The 13646-nt window shown below is 40.1% G+C and overlaps 2 protein-coding genes across 5 annotated transcripts in view; one reads left to right on the top strand and one right to left on the bottom strand.

The window, feature by feature from the left end:
• LOC105615606 (collagen alpha-1(I) chain-like) overlaps positions 1-13646 on the bottom strand; it is a 102146-nt gene that overhangs the window by 50771 nt on the left and 37729 nt on the right. The window contains exons 4-5 of one of the 4 annotated variants that reach the window (XM_060418754.1): positions 4234-4261; positions 1466-1552 (exon numbers count right to left, since the gene is read on the bottom strand). The exons of 2 other annotated variants lie outside the window; for them this stretch is intronic. The gene's annotated coding sequence lies outside the window, so the exon portion shown is untranslated. The remainder of the gene's footprint in view (positions 1-1465; positions 1553-4233; positions 4262-13646) is intronic. One more of the 4 variants, XM_060418755.1, reaches the window with a different exon arrangement.
• Positions 1-13646, top strand: part of ANKRD31 (ankyrin repeat domain 31) — a 132833-nt gene that overhangs the window by 93070 nt on the left and 26117 nt on the right. The window contains exons 20-23 of the mRNA XM_060418743.1: positions 268-383; positions 4241-4328; positions 10364-10460; positions 11474-12473. Coding sequence (XP_060274726.1) covers positions 268-383; positions 4241-4328; positions 10364-10460; positions 11474-12473 — 1301 coding nt within the window. The remainder of the gene's footprint in view (positions 1-267; positions 384-4240; positions 4329-10363; positions 10461-11473; positions 12474-13646) is intronic.

The following is a 13646-nucleotide window of genomic DNA, read 5'->3' as shown; positions in this document are numbered from 1 at the left end:
TAGATGTGATTAACTACCTACCCCTCAGGGCTCGTATGAAGATTAAATAAGATGATTCACGGAAAGAGTTGGATATCCAGCATGTGATTCAGTAGATTTGCTAAAATCAGTCAATTGATAATAAATAATGAGGTGCTAATCAACATTAAGATATCATGGTAATTATAGACTTAATTTATCCTTCCTATTCTTGTCACCATTACAATTGATAAAAATAGGCAAATTTTTGCACATTCTTAATATATTTTCTGATTCTATGTTTTAAAGTAAAAACTCCTGACGTCCGGGCAAGAAGACGTAAACAGTGCATTTGTGATGATTCCAAAACTGTTGATAGACCTTCTATCTCACACCAAGACAAAACAGAAGAAAACCTTTCCATGGTGAGTGAAGTTGAAATGCTTTTGTTCTTTAGCCTAGAAAATGCCATTCTTTGTGCCAGCTAGCCATTGGCTAGTGGCAGCATTCTTTCCATTTTTAAGGACATGCAGGTTAAAAAAAAAATTTTTTTTTTTTTTGTCATAAGATAATAATACAGCATAATTGACCAGAATGAATGTTTTGCCAAAAGTTTTACTTCTGTTTTAGGTTTGAAGGACTCGTCAGCCAAAGAAACCACTCATTACACACATAGACAGTTTCAGTCTTTTATAGAAGATTATTTGACTTAATTTCAATATACAAGCATTAAAAGAAAAGAAATAGAAGCAATAGTATAGTATAGTGAAGTCGATCAGTCCTGTCCGACTTTTTGTGACCCCATGGACCGTAGCCTGTAGGCTACGGTCCATGGGATTCTCCAGGCAAGAATACTGGAGTGGGTTACCATTTCCTTCTCCAGGGGATCTTCCCGACCCAGGTCTCCCGCATTGGAGGCAGACGCTTTAACCTCTGAGCCACCAGGGAAAGAGAGAGAGAACAGCATGTGTCTGCATCACAGATTGGGCCAGCCTACATCCAGCCTTGAACAGCACTGGGAAGTCCCTCATTAACAGCAATTTGGAGTCGCAATCGGGACAGGTTCTGGGCAGTGCATCTGCCCTGTGGGCGACTTCAGATCCTAGTTTCAGGGATTCCTGCTTATAATCCAGGCCACAAACTAACGTGAACATCAGTGTGCATGCAGAAATGCAGCACTGGTTTTACTTTATACCTTCTTCCAGTGCTGTTTCACCTTAGATCCTAGGGTTGACGAGACCTCCAGGGGCCCAAGAATTCCAAAACCCACTCCCTTTCTTATGTAAAGTGACTCCTGACTTGCTGTGCTTGAGGGCAGGCACCGAATTCAGAATCTAGGCAGTGCCCAGACAGGTGGTCAGAGATGCCTGCTGTCCTGTTTCTGAATCCAGAATAAGACTTCTATTTTAATTTCCCTAACAAGGAACCAAGAAACTGCCTGCACTGAACAGAGAATTAGAGTTTAGCTGCTATCCTTTACTCCTGGATTGGATTCTTTGGCGCTTACCTATCCCACAAACAGTGTTCTAGTGTGTCTGCATTCATCCAACTTCCAAAAAGTATCTCGGATACGTAGGAAGAAAGACCTTGGAACCTAGACGGAGAAGAGGAAAGCAGCCTGGTTTAACCAACCCGGACCCTGTGTGGTTTATAGTGGTAGTTTGCTCTATGTGAAATCACTTATGTGAAGGTATGTTTTTAAAGAAAATAACTTAGTTGCCCATATATTAATTTATGAGATGGATATTCTGATATCCATCTAGTTTGATTAAAACTAGTTTGATTAAAACACATAGCATCCTAGACACTAACTTCTTAAGCAAAGTAGACCCCTCAAAGAAATATTTTGAATAAGACTGTATGTGTGGATTAGACTTCCCTTACATACTTTTTGTTAGTGTAGAGAGGAAAATACTATTCATTAAACATAAACTATGATTGATCAACTATTTTATACCTAAAATATTTTAAATGCTGTTTAAAATGAATTGTGTTTGCCTCAACATTTCAAAAATATTTTACATTGTTCCTGGTATCTCTTGTAATGAATGAAAAGTTAATTGTCTTTCTAATATATCTTTCAGGCTTACAATTTTAAAGATTTTTTTTTGTTCATATTCTGCTGTTTCACTAGGTTATGTCTAAATGTAGGTGTGTTTTTAATTAATTTTACTCTAAAAGGACTAGACATGTTCGTTTAGTCTGAAGACAGATTTCTCCTTGTATGCTGGAAACTGTGAGCCCTTAGATTGTTGACTATTACCCCTCTCCCATTGGCAGTATTCTCCTTTTATGAAACTCGTATTTTTTGAGATGGTTGTTAGACCAGTCTCCCTGTATCTTTTTTGTATTTTCCATCTCTTTAATTCTCTACACTATATTCTGGGTGATAGATACCCTTTGACCTCTGATTTTCTACCGAAAGGCTGAGTGGGTGACAAGTAGAGTTTTTCCTAATCCTTATTTAAGCTAAAGGACACCCACTCATGGTCACTAGTTTTATGTCGGGCTCCATTCTAACTCCAACTCAATGGACATGAGTTTTAGTAAACTCTGGGAGTTGGTGATAGACAGGGAGGCCTGGCATGCTGCAATCCATGGGGTCGCAAAGAGTCAGATACAACTGAACCAAACTGACTGATTCTAACCCCTTCCTTATGTAGCCCTGAGGCCTTATCTCCTGTTCCTTTGTAGGTATTAAAAACCCAGACCCTGATTCCTAATAACCTATGTTTGCTCCACATCCCTCATGGGCTGCTACCAGCTTCATTTCCTTTATTTTTCCAATTTTAGCTGGGTGTGGGTGGTTAAAATTTATTGTATTTTGTCTAGTGTATTTTTCCAGGTGTTTGGAGTAGACAGAGGTCCTTTTGTATCAGCTCAGCTCACTGTATTGACCATTAGTATCTTTAAGGTATATTATCATGTAAAGATTAAAACATTATGGAAAAATCATCCTAACCCTATGGTTATTAACTGTATGAGTATTTGTTTCAGGAATAATGTGTATCACTTTAGATGCCAAGCCTCAGGGAAATAAAATGAAGATATAAAAGTTGAATGAAAACCAACTTTAAGAAAAAACTTAAAATATGCAGACTTTAAAGTCATTAAAGGTTTATCCTTTGTAAATGTAAATTTGTTTTTGAGTGCTGAAAATTTCAAACCAAATTGAGGATGGGGGGTGACTTTATGGCCAGATGCAAAGGAAATGAGATGGTTTTAGTTTGATGCTACCTTCTAACACCTTTAGATCACAGCATCTAGGTAGCCTCCTTCTCTCCCTCCATATAGAGTACAAAAGTGATTATCATAATGATAATAGCTGGCATTCACAGAGTGTTTATGCCATGGTGAGCTCTCCTCTAAGTGCTTTATGTTAATCGATTTAGCCTCCATAATAATGAAAGTAGTTTCTGTTAATATCATTACCTTCCTCATTACAGCTAAGGAAGCTGAAGTAGGAAAGGGTAGGTAACAATCCAAAATTACATTTCTATTACATAGCAGTGGCCGAATTAAAATCCAGGTAATCTGACTCCAGAGCCTCTGCTCTCAACCAGTATGTTTTAATATACAAATTTATGAAAGATGTGTCAGAAGCAAAAATGATCCTAAGACGTTATGGAAAAACCCAAACGAATTTGTTGGCCAAACCAATAAGTTGAAGGCATTTCAGTATTAATATTCGTCTATTTTAATTCCTCTAACGATGAACCAAGAAACTATCTGCATTGAATTGTTTAATATTAATATTAAACTATTAATATTAATAGTTTAATTAATACAATTAATTAATACTGACAAGTATATAAAGAGGTTGTTTTAAATCCTCTTTGTGGGTTTTTGAGAGTGTTTTGTAGTTCTAAGACTGTATGTGAAATCTTAATAGTGTACAATGGTAATCATAAAGCCTTAAAGTGAACTTCTTGCATATAGGTAATCTTTCAATATTATTTGCTGAGTTCTTTTTTTTCCTCCTACACCTATAAAAGGAGTCATTGAGAAATTGTGATTGGTTGCCACTCAACATTCTGTTTTCCAGGAGCAGATCTGCTACATAAATCAAGATGTATTTAAGTTTAGTTTTTTCCCAAATACATATATATATATATATATATGTAGTTAAGTTTAAATGAGGCCTGAATACATGTGGAACATAAAGGGAGATCACATTTTCTGTGGTGCTTTATGTAGCACTTTTACTATGCATTTGTCAGTTGCCTGTTAGAGAAAAACATCTACCTTCTTGTAATGAAGTTTTTAATATTTTACCTGATAGCATCAGACCATCAGCGCCATTCTACAAGACATAGAAGAAAAACAAGAAAATTTATTAGAGTTTGAGATAAGAACCCCTGAAGATGCAGGTAAATATGCACTCATGTTTAAGTCTGACTATTTCAGTCATCCAAGGCATTGCTGCCTCATTTTCTTTTGGGGATGGGGTGGGTATAGTATGATTCCATTTTTAAAAAGTTCAAGAACAGGCAAAACTAAACTTTTGATAGAATTCAAAATAGGAGTGCTGTGAGGTTGAAGGTGTCCTCCCCACAAAAAATGTCCACATTATAAGCCCTGATGAATGATAAAGATGTGGTCCGTACATACAGTAGAATATTACTCAGCCATCGAAAAGAACGAAGTAATGTCATTTGCAGCAACGTGGGTGGACCTAGAGATTGTCATACTGAGGGAAGTAAGTCAGAGAAAGGTAAGGATCATATGATATCACTTATATGTGGAATCTAAGTAAATGGTACAAATGAGCTTATTTACAAGACAGAAATAGAGTCATAGATGTAGACAGTAAACGTATAGTTACCAAGGGAGAAGGGGTGTAGGAGGGACAGATCGGGAGATTAGGATTGACACACACATGCTGCTATTTAGAAAACAGACAACTGATAAGGACCTGCTGCAGAGTACAGGGAACTCTACTCAGTGCTCTAGAATGACCTCTCTGGGAAAATAATCTAACAAAAGTGGGTATTTGTAGATGTGTAACTGATTCACTTTGCTGTAAAACAGAAACTAATGCGACACTGTAAATAAACTATACTCTAATAAAAATTAATTTAAAAGTCAAAATAGTACCTCATCAGTCTTTTTTGTAGCAGGATATAACTGTTAATTAGTCTGTTAGCTTAATTTCATGTTGTGGTGGTGGTGATTTAGACACTGAGTTGTGTCTGACTCTTGCGGCCCCATGGAGGCCAGGCTCCTCTGTCCTCTGTCCATGAGATTCTCCAGGCAAGGATACTGGAGTGGGTTGCCATTTCCTTCTCCAGGGAATCTTCCCGACCCAGGAATCAAACCCAGGTCGCCTGCATTGCAGGCAGGTTCTTTACCCACTTAGCTATGAGGGAAGCCCTAATTCATGTTGTATACCTTTTAAAAAAATTACTTCTTTTTAAACTATACCCATTCTACTTTTCATCCTGGCCTAACACATGATACAGGTGGTATTTTGAGGAAAATAATCCAAATGAGTTTATATCCCCAAACAGTATGTATAGTTCATATATTTTATTTAGTATTTATAGTATCTTATACATCTAAGATGAATTTTACAAGAATATACTTTTTTCATTATAAAAGGTATATAGATACACTTCAAAAACAATAATGAGGAAAAACATGCTAAAAATCACCTGCTGCTCTACTGTAATATTTTGGTGTTTAGTTTTCCTTTTTTTCTAAGAGAATGCTTATGCAATTATACCTCAATAAAATTGTGAAAAAGTGTAGATGGGATCATGTGAGATGTGCCGTGTTTTCTTTTTGTCACGGTCATCATTCTTAGTGGTTACATCGCATCCTGTTCAATAAATGTCCCATGATTTACTTAATTTTTCCTTTTTTGTTGAGCATGTATATTTTTCCATTTTTTTTGCTATTATACCACCATACATAGTTTTTTCTGGATTTAGGATTATCCTCTTAGGAAAAATTAACATAATTGAAATTATTGGGTCAAAATATATAAACATTGTAAAATCTATTGGTTCATATTGATAAGTTGATTTCCTATAGTGTTACATAATAATTTGTACTTCCACCAACACACATTTGTGTTTGCTTTTACACTGCTAATAGCGTCAGTATTTTCATTTAAAATAATTTTACTGAAAAAATTTTTACTATTTTAGTAAAAAATATGTATATTACTTTCACTTATTGCTTATTAATGGTACTTTTCCACTAATTTTATCTTCTTTTTCATAAATTGACTATTCCTGTTTGTTAGGAAATTGAAGCCATTTCGTATAATCAAGTTATTGACCCCTTTTCTCCCATAACTGCTGCAAATACTTTTTTTGTCCCTTAACGGTGTTTTTATTTATAACATATTAGTGTGTGTTAAATACAGAGATTCTCAAATTCTGTATAGTAGAATGTATCAGCCTCTTTGCTGTTGCTTTTAATGCTTCTAAGATTAGAAACTCCTTTCCCCTCCCCACTCCCAGGCTTTGTAACTTAATTTTATTCTGTTGTGATCATGTTATCACTGGGATTATTCTAATCATGATCCTTTTTTTGAGTCTCTTTGCCCGTTTAGGGAAGGAGAGGTAACGCAGTAGAACACTAGAGTTCTTGGCTCGTGATCAGTTCCTGACTGCTGTTGGTTGGTGACATTGTACAGGACACAGAGATCAAGACCATCCCCATGGAAAAGAAATGCGGAAAAGCAAAATGTCTGTCTGGGGAGATCTTACAAATAGCTGTGAAAAGAAGAGAAGCAAAAAGCAACAGAGAAAAGGAAAGATATAAGCATCTGAATGCAGAGTTCCAAAGAAGAGCAAGAAGAGATAAGAAAGCCTTCTTCAGCAATCAATGCAAAGAAATAGAGGAAAACAACAGAATGGGAAAGACTAGAGATCTCTTCAAGAAAATTAGAGATACCAAGGGAACATTTCATGCAAAGATGGGCTCGATAAAGGACAGAAATGGTATGGACCTAATAGAAGCAGAAGATATTAAGAAGAGGTGGCAAGAATACAAAAAAGAACTGTACAAAAAAGATCTTCACGACCTGGATAATCACAATGGTGTGATCACTCACCTAGAGCCAGACATCCTGGAATGTGAAGTCAAGTGGACCTTAGAAAGCATCACTACGAACAAAGCTAGTGGAGGTGACGGAATTCCAGTTGAGCTATTTCAAATCCTGAAAGATGATGCTGTGAAAGTGCTGCACTCAATGTGCCAGCAAATTTGGAAAACTCAGCAGTGGCCACAGAACTGGAAAAGGTCAGGTTTTACTCCAGTCCCAAAGAAAGGCCATGCCAAAGAATGCTCGAACTGCCACACAGTTGCACTCATCTCACACGCTAGTAAAGTAATGCTCAAAATTCTCCAAGCTAGACTTCATTAATATGTGAACTGTGAACTTCCTGATGTTCAAGCTGGTTTTAGAAAAGGCAGAGGAACCAGAGATCAAATTGCCAACATCCGCTGGATCATGGAAAAAGCAAGAGAGTTCCAGAAAAACATCTATTTCTGCTTTATTGATTATGCCAAAGCCTTTGACTGTGTGGATCACAATAAACTGGAAAATTCAGAGAGAGATGGGAATACCAGACCACTTGACCTGCCTCTTGAGAAATCTGTATGCAGGTCAGGAAGCAACAGTTAGAACTGGACGTGGAACAACAGACTGGTTCCAAATAGGAAAAGGAGTACGTCAAGGCTGTATGTTGTCACCCTGCTTATTTAACTTATATGCAGAGTACATCATGAGAAACGCTGGGCTGGAAGAAGCACAAGGTGGAATCACGATTCCCGGGAGGAATATCCATAACCTCAGATATGCAGATGACACCACCCTTATGCCAGAAAGTGAAGAGGAACTAAAAAGCTTCTTGATGAAAGTAAAAGAGGAGAGTGAAAAAGTTGGCTTAAAGCTCAACATTCAGAAAACGAAGATCATGGCATCTGGTCCCACCACTTTATGGGAAATAGATGGGAAACAGTGGAAACAGTGTCAGACTGTATATTTGGGGGCTCCAAAATCACTGCAGATGGTGACTGCAGCCATGAAATTAAAAGACGCTTACTCCTTGGAAGAAAAGTTATGACCAACCTAGATAGCATATTCAAAAGCAGAGACATTACTTTGCCAACAAAGGTCCGTTTAGTCAAGGGTATGGTTTTCCTGTGGTCATGTATGGATGTGAGAGTTGGACTGTGAAGAAAGCTGAGCGCCCAAGAATTGATGCTTTTGAACTGTGGTGTTGGAGAAGACTCTTGAGAGTCCCTTGGACTGCAAGGAGATCCAAACATTCCTGTATGCGAGACAGCAAAAGAGACACAGATGTAAACAGTCTTTTGGACTCTGTGGGAGAGGGCGAGTGTGGGATGATTTGAGAGAATGGCATTGAAACATGTATATTATCATATGTGAAACGAATCGCCAGTCTAGGTTCGATGCAGGATACAGGATGCTTGGGGCTGGTGCCCTGGGATGACCCAGAGGGATGGTATGGGGAGGGAGGTAGGATGGGGGTTCAGGATTGGGAACGCAAGTACACCCATGGCGGATTCATGGTGATGTATGGCAAAACCAATACAATATTGTAAAGTAATTAGCCTCCAATTAAAATAAATAAATTTAAATAAAAAAAAAACAAACAAAAAAAAATTAAGGAGATCAGCCTTGGATGCTCTTTGGAAGGAATGATGCTAAAGCTGAAACTCTAGTACTTCGCCACACCTCATGGGAAGAGTTGACTCATTGGAAAAGACCCTGATGCTGGGAGGGATTGGGGGCAGGAGAAGGGGACGACAGAGGATGAGATGGCTGGATGGCATCACCGACTCGATGGACGTGATTTTGAGTGAACTCCGGGAGTTGGTGATGGACAGGGAGGCCTGGGGTGCTGCGATTCATGGGGTCGCAAAGAGTCAGACACGACTGAGCGACTGAACTGAACTGAACTGATGGCTTTCTTGGTAGCTCAGCTGGTAAAGAATCCACCTGCAATGCAGGACACCCTGGTTTGATTCCTGGGTTGGGAAGTTCCTCTGAAGAAGGGATAGGCTACCCACTCCAGTATTCTTGGGCTTCCCTGGTGACTCAGCTGGTAAAGAATCCACCTGCAGTGGGGGAGACCTGGGTTCGATCCCTGAGTTGGGAAGATCCCCTGGGGAAGGGAACAGCTATCCACTTCAGTATTCTGGCCTAGAGAATTCCATGAACAGAGGAGCCTGGTAGGCTACAGTCCATGGGGTCACAAAGAGTCAGATATGACTGAGCGACCTTCACTTCACTTCATAAGTGACTTTATATATCATATAACCCTAAATGTTAAGTGTAAAGAACAAGAGGAGAGGGCAATGGCACCCCACTCTAATACTCTTGCCTCGAAAATCCCATGGATGGAGGAGCCTGGTAGGCTGCAGTTCATGGGGTTGCGAAGAGTCGGACATGACTGAGCGACTTCACTTTCACTTTTCACTTTCATGCATTGGAGAGGGAAATGGCAACCCACTCCAGCGTTCTTGCCTGGAGAATCCCAGGGACGGGGGAGCCTGGTGGGCTGCCGTCCATGGGGTCACGACTGAAGCGACTTAGCAGCAAAGAACAAGAACTGATAGCATGATTCTTATTTTTAAGTACATATAATAAATAGTTATATATAGTATAAATATGTAGGCTATATATAAAGTAAACATGTTTTAAACACACACACACTTACCGAAGTATTAAAATCAGTCTCTTTCATGGAGTGAAATATTGAGAAGGAGTGGGTGAGTGGGAATACCCTGACTTCTCTCCCCTGTTGTGTTCAAGTCGTGTCCAGCTCTTTGCAGCCCCATGGACTGCAGTGCGCCAGGCTTCCCTGACTCACGCAACCTCCCTGAGTTTGCTCAGGTTCATTTCCATTGAATTGATGATGCCATCCAAGCGTCTTATCCTCTATCACCCTCTTCTCCTCCTGCCTTTGATCTTTCTGAGCATTCTTCTCTGTAAACATTCATATTATTTCAAAATTTCCTTTACACTGACAGTGTTTTCCCTTTGTATTTTAAAAAGTAAATAATTGTAACAGACAAAATTATCTAACTATTTATCTTCTTTTAGTACCCTAATGTCACAGTTAAGGCAGCGACCAGAGAGGTCAATGACTTGTCCAGGATCACCAAGCTTAGTCAGTGGGATAACAGGGTTAGAACTCAGGCTTGCCTGCTCCTTCTTTGGTGTGGTCTCACACACCTCAGGATACTTCTCTAGAGTGACATAAGTCCATTAGCTTTGATATCTGGACCATTGATATGGTGGAAGAGGGTAGGAAAATAATGGCTTTTTAAATTTAACAATAAGGCTAAGTCCTTTGTGACCAAATTTAACATTTGCTATCTCTCAGTTAACCGACTTTTTATTTTATTACCTTGCTTCTAGAACAATACGCTGGTAAGATGTTAGAGATAAAGGAAGTTATGGACAACGTGCTTGCTAAACAGAAGGCAGAAAGGGATGATCTAGCTAAAAAATACAGGTGAGTTAAAAAAAGGTAAGAATGCTTTGGAGTTTTCAGAATTCATCTATTTTTAATCTATAATAGGTCTAGAATTTCTTTTTTAACTTTATTTATTTTTGACTATGCTGGGTCTTCATTTCTGCACACCGGCTCTCTCTAGCTGCAGCAAGCAGGGGCTACTCTCTAGTTGCAACGCATGGGCTCTAGTTGCAATGGCAGAGCACGTTTCTTGTTGCGGAGCACAGACGCTAGAGCATGGGCTTCAGTAGCTGCGGTGCACGATTTAGTTGCCCCGTGGCATGTAGAATCTTCCCAGGCCAGGGATCAAATCTGTGACCCTGCACTGGCCGGCAGACTCTAAATCCCTGGACCACCAGGGAAATCCTGGCCTCAAATTTCTTGTGATTACAGATGTTTTGTGGAACTGGAAAAGGACTTTATGAGGTCATCTAATCTATTATGTCCATGAGGAATTATATTTACTTCCTAAGTCCATGAGGAATTATATTTACTTCCTAAGTCACTGCTAAGTCGCTTCAGTCGTGTCCGACTCTGTGCGACCCCATAGACGGCAGCCTACCAGGTTCCTCTGTCCCTGGGATTCTCCAGGCAAGAACACTGGAGTGGGTTGCCATGTCCTTCTCCAACGCATGAAAGTGAAGAGTGAAAGTGAAGTCGCTCAGTTGTGTCCGACTCTTACTGACCCCATGGACTGCAGCCTACCAGGCTCCTCTACCCGTGGGATTTTCCAGGCAAGAGTACTGGAGTGGGTCGCCATTGCCTTCTCCGGGATAAGCACACTGTCGCGTCCTAAAAGCACACTGTCAGCTCCTAAAAAAGGCATACTTATTTGCCTCATGTAGCGCAACAGTTTGCTCTTGAAGAATACACAGGGCAAAGATAGACTCTTGTGTACTTTGAGCTGATTAAATTTAAATTGACACAGAGTATCTATAAAATCTAAATGACTGCTTAAAAAAAAATGTTTCCCACTGTTTTTGTATTTTTCCCTTTTCTGTTTCTTTCTACAGGGTGTCCATAGAGTCATTTAAGCATGGAGTCCTGAGGGAGCAATTGGCTAACTTGGCGGCAAGGCAGAAGAGCCTCCTACTCGTAGCAAAAAAACAGAAAAAAATAAGCCAGAAATTTCACACCTATAAGAATGCTACATCTTTGTCTGGTCTTAGTTTTAGGAAGCTGCCATCAAGCTCAGAAACCTCTAATGAAAAGGACAGGCAAGAGTGTATCAGTATGGAAAATTCCATGCAGCCCCAGTCAGGTTCACTTTCTCCTGTCAGCCTTGTGTGCAAAGGCACGCAGGAAACACAGCTGTCTCAGGAAGTCTGGCACGACAACCAAAGAACGCACACTTGTCTAAATTCAAAGACAGTGAGAAGGGAAGAATTTTCTGGAAGTGAATTGAATTCTAAGCAAAATACCAATGACTGTACCTTAGATAGATTATCAAATTCCAGACATTCAGATGGCACTAATCAGATTAAATTACAATCCCAATCTGTTACTTTTATTGCTGAAGCAGAGTATTCACCAAAAGAGAATGATCTTACAGGTAGTACAGCCGAGGGGCACGTGTCCTTTAGTCCTTCAGCAGTAACTGGCACATTAAAGATTTCAGCAACCACGAGTGTGTCTGCCCACCATGATGCCCATCCATCAAGTGTTATTTGTGATCAGGGTCCTTCTGATTGTGATCCAAAAGAAGGAAACAGGAAAACAGCTCCCCACCGAGCACCCGGGGGAACATCAGAATCCCTGGCACAGCAAGGGGTTGATGTCTTTGGCAGTGACATGGGGCAACCGCTGAAACCTTACTTGAAAAAATCAGCTCTCACTGTTCCTCATGCAAATGATACTCAGAGCTCCTCCTCCTCTGGGTCTGGCTACCAACATACTGTGAAAAAACCTTCAAACTACAACACAACTGCCAAAAAGAAATGTTTGCAGATAAAGGATCTGATATTGCTAGGAAGACTTAATCCAGGAAATAACATTCTGGAATTCAAAACACAGGTATCCTATTGTTTTTTTTTCTCTCTAAAATTATGTAAAATTTATAAATAAGTGACCAAAATGCTGCTGTCACATAGTGTCAGTGTATAGCTCCTATTAGAGGGGAAGGGTTTGGTTGGGCTGTTTAAATGGAGAAGCCTGACCATTATATTCTTAGCAAGTGAAAGTGAAAGTCATTCAGTCGTGTCCAACTCTTTGCGACCCCACGGACTATACAGTCCACAGAGTTCTCCAGGCCAGAATACTGGAGTGGGCTGCCTTTCCCTTCTCCAGGGTGTCTTCCCAACCCAGGGATCAAACCCAGGTCTCCTATATCGCAGGTGGATTCTTCACCAGCTGAGCTTAGAGGAAAGCCCAAGAATACTGCAGTGGGTAGACTATTCCTTCTCCAGCGGATCTTGCCAACCCAGGAATCAAACTGGGGTCTCCTGCATTGCAGGAAGATTCTTCACCAGCTGAGCTACCAGGGTAGCCTAAAATTGCCCTATTCCTTTTAGTCACGAGCACCTTTGGGCTCTCAGACCAGAATTAGTTATACTCAGCAGGAAGGGTTTTGTGTGTGCTAAGTCGCTCAGTTGTGTCCAGCTCTGCAACCCCGTGAACTGTAGCATGCCAGGCTCCTCTGTCCTCCACTGTCTCCTGGAGTTTGCGTAGATTCATGTCCATTGAGTTGGTGATGCTTCTAACCATCTCATCCTCCGCCATTTCCTTCTCCTTTTGCCTTCAGTCTTTCCCAGCATCAGGGTCTTTTCCAGTAAGTTGACTCTTCACATCAGGTGGCCAAAATATTGGAGCTTCAGCTTCGCATCAGTCCTTCCGATGAATATTTAGGGTTGATTTCCTTTAGGATTGACTGGTTTGATCTCCTTGTAGTCCAAAGAATTCTCAAGTCTTCAGCACCATGATTCAAAACCGTCAGTTCTTTGGCGCTCAGCCTTCCTTATGGTCCAACTCTCACATCCATACACGACTAGAAAAACCACAGGTTTGAGTACACAGATCTTTGTCAGCAAAGTGATGTCTTTGCTTTTTAATACGTTGTCTAGGTTTGTCATAGCTTTCCTTGTAAGGAGCAAGCGTCTTTTACTTGGATGGCTGCAGTCATTGTCCACAGTGATTTTGGAGTCCAAGAAAATAAAATCTGTCACTGCGTCCACTTTTTCCCCTTCTGTT

Source organism: Ovis aries, chromosome 7 (assembly GCF_016772045.2).
Source record: "Ovis aries strain OAR_USU_Benz2616 breed Rambouillet chromosome 7, ARS-UI_Ramb_v3.0, whole genome shotgun sequence".
NCBI classification, from domain to species: domain Eukaryota; kingdom Metazoa; phylum Chordata; class Mammalia; order Artiodactyla; family Bovidae; genus Ovis; species Ovis aries.
This window is presented reverse-complemented; position numbering and strand designations above follow the sequence as displayed.